Source organism: Priapulus caudatus, unplaced genomic scaffold (assembly GCF_000485595.1).
Source record: "Priapulus caudatus unplaced genomic scaffold, Priapulus_caudatus-5.0.1 Scaffold3491, whole genome shotgun sequence".
Taxonomy (NCBI): Eukaryota; Metazoa; Priapulida; class Priapulimorpha; order Priapulimorphida; family Priapulidae; genus Priapulus; species Priapulus caudatus.
This window is the reverse complement of record NW_014580552.1, coordinates 8,780-12,052: the sequence shown is the minus strand read 5'-3', so window position 1 is coordinate 12,052 and position 3,273 is coordinate 8,780. Positions and strand designations below refer to the sequence as shown.

General features: G+C 50.6%; 1 protein-coding gene across 1 annotated transcript in view; it reads left to right on the top strand.

Annotated features, from left to right (window-relative positions):
- Nucleotides 1–3,054, top strand: part of LOC106819461 (MFS-type transporter SLC18B1-like) — a 6,582-nt gene extending 3,528 nt beyond the window's left edge. Inside the window, exon 5 of the mRNA XM_014824091.1 lies at nucleotides 188–3,054. Coding sequence (XP_014679577.1) covers nucleotides 188–481 — 294 coding nt within the window. The 3' untranslated portion in view covers nucleotides 482–3,054. The remainder of the gene's footprint in view (nucleotides 1–187) is intronic.
- The last annotated feature ends 219 nt before the right edge of the window (nucleotides 3,055–3,273 follow it).

Here is a 3,273-nt window from a genome sequence, read left to right as displayed (position 1 = left end):
TCTCTCTCTCTCTCTCTCTCTCTCTCTCTCTCTCTCTCTCTCTCTCTCTCTCTCTCTCTCTCTCTCTCTCTTCTCTCTCTCTCTCTCTCTCACTCTCTCTCTCTCCCTCCCTCTCTCGCTCTCACTCCCCATCCCTCTCTCCCTCTCTCTCCCTCTCTCTCACTCTCACTCTCTCTCTCTCCCGCAGCTCATCTGCACACTGCTCTACATCCTCACGCACATCCGCGTTGAGGTCATGAACGAAGTGCCGGAGCACGCCTTCACTGCCGTCGTCGACACCGACGACGACGAAACGCGCGCGCTGCTGAAAGGCAAGGACGGTAAGCTGTACGCGGGGCAGTGCGAGCTGACGCGCTCGGGGGAGGTGATCTTCTACGGATCGCAGCAGGAGGAGAAGGGCGGCAAGGGAGAAGCCGACACGGAGATCGGGAGGGGCGGCGCGGAGGAGGCGGAAAGCGACGTCGACGCGAAGATGACATAGAGGGCGCCGCGTGCGGGGCGTGTAGCTACCAGGGGGCGCCAGCCGGCGTGGTAGGGGGCGGAGTTAACCGTGATTGGTTACTGGGTTCGTACGCTCGTCTGCTGCACTCGTCTGCTTTGGGAAGACGCGGGAAGCGTGCAGCAGAGCGGTGAATCTTACCAGTGCAGCACAACGATTGTGATGCAGCTTGTCTCCCTCAGGAGTTCTGGCGTGCGTTAGGGCGAAACCTGGCCTAGTGGTGGTGCCGAGCATTTCAATGCTAATGAATTAAGGCTCAATAATTAAGATGATTAGCTAATGGCAGGAGGGGGCTACCCCGCGTGGTCTTTCCCGCCAGGTGGCGCACGCTGTCACGTCCTGACGATCGTACCCGATGCTGTGTGACACGATACACAGATAATCGCAATGCAACTACGATGCGTATTGCGTTTGAGTAAAGTTTTGGTGCTATGTGCGTGTCCACATTGGTGTCGAATGTGGCGCATCTCATTCGCATGGGTGTGTGTGCTATGATATCGTGTAAAACGTGGTACAGTCTCATGTAAGTTATAGTGATGGTGCCGTGTCATGGAATATAGGCATGGTGCTGTGTCATGGAATATAGGCATGATGCTGTATCATAGAACCTAGGCATGGTGCTTTGTCATGGAATATAGGCATGGTGCTTTGTCATGGAATATAGGCATGGTGCTTTGTCATGGAATATAGGCATGGTGCTTTGTCATGGAATATAGGCATGATGCTGCATCATGGAATATAGGCATGATGCAGTGTAATGGAATCTAGGCATGATGCTGTGTCATGGAACCTAGGCATGGTGCTGTGTTATGGAGCTCTGTAATGATGCTTGCGATAATGATGAGTCATGCGTTACTGTAAAACGGTGCTGTATCATGTAAATTTGTGACATGACATGCCTCATCATGTCACTGAAGGCTCAATGTTGTATCGCACGATTAGAGCATGAAGCAGTGACACGCAACTAACGTTGTACGCTGCATTTCGGGTCACCAATGCATTTATTGTCTTCTACAAACGTGCGTGATTACGTGATGACGCATCGTCTGTCATTTACGGGAAATAATGTGTGAAACATGTGTTAAAACCGCACATTCCTGCCGACAGAGGGTAGCACCGTGAAACTCGTTAGACCCTCTAATGTTCCTACCATAAGTATTTGATTGCGGTCATTGTTTCTCTCGAGTTATTTTTTTTTAGATGTTTACTGTCCGTAAACGGTAGTATGTTGTTATTGCTAGAGAGAGTTTTTTTTTATTTGTTGCTACGTTGACCGCGATTTGCGCGGATGAGAGCGTTCGGTTTCCGTGTATGCGCCATGAACTGTAGAAGGGTCCCGCTTGTAGGAGTCACTCGAGATCTCCATCTCTTCACACCTTCCCGCTTCTCCCCCCCCAGCCCCTCCCCCCACTTAGTTTCGAGTTTTCCGGACCTTCCAGCATCCGCCACGTCAGCATCTTCTTTGCCAATGCTACACGCTCTACCTACAATCCTTCTCCTTCCACCTCCTCCCGCTACCCCTCTTCTTTACCAATGCTACACGCTCTACCTACAATCCTTCTCCTTCCACCTCCTCCCGCTACCCCTCTTCTTTACCAATGCTACGCGCTCTACCTACAATCCTTCTCCTTCCACCTCCTCCCGCTACCCCTCTTCTTTACCAATGCTACACGCTCTACCTACAATCCTTCTCCTTCCACCTCCTCCCGCTACCCCTCTTCTTTACCAATGCTACACGCTCTACCTACAATCCTTCTCCTTCCACCTCCTCCTCTCCTCCCACTGTATCCATATCGTGGGTGGCAAGTGGTGATGTGAATTATCATAAACCATAGTGTTCCTTACGGCACTCGTCATTTATTCATTTGTGAGGCACAATACTGCCGCGGTAGAAGGAGGGGAGAGCGTAACCCAGCATCCCCCGCACCCCTCCCTCCCCTCCTCATGCTATGCGGTGTTTAACTCCAGCCCTAGTTACATCAGGCGATGATGCGAAGTTCTCTTGTTTCGGCGGGAGAAGCATTAGCGTCATCCTTCCCTGGTGGCCGCTCTCTTCACTACGCTTTTCCGAATTAATCCTATTGAACCCACTACTGATGAATCCTATTAACGAAGTGATGAGATAGCGCACCAGTTAACCGCACCCAACCCCATTCTTGTTGCGACCATAGAAATAATGTACTGGTTAGACCAGTGTCTCTATATATTTCTATGGCTGCGACCAACGACGCATAGAGGGCGTTGCTGCTGCATCTTCTCCCCACAGACTCGCTTTGTGTAAAATATAAGGGGATTTTTCTATGTAAAGGGATGCTCCTCTCCCTGAGCCTGCTGCCACGGCGCCTGATGGTCGGGCGCGTAAAGAGGACGTAGAAATTAGCGTGTGTGTAGAGGGAACCCAGCGCTTGTATGCACACGCTGCCACGAGAGATGGAAGTGTGCACCGGTGGCGGTGGGAGTTTATATGTATATATATGTGTGTGTGTCTGTATGTGTATGTGTATATGTATTGATGACTCATAAAAATGGCTGGTTGTCGTTTCGCACACGAAAAATAGCGCGCGTTCGTTGTTTCTTTATTGTTACTTGTATTTGTAAGAAGTTTGTTCTATAACGGAGTTATTTCGCCACGCCAAGCAGAATGCGGGAAGCTTGGAGCAGATCACCCACACAGACCAAGAGAGGGAGATATGGACAGAGATGGCGATAGAGATGAATGGATAGAGCGAGAAACAGAGAGAGAGAGAGAGAGAGAGAGAGAGAGAGAGAGAGAG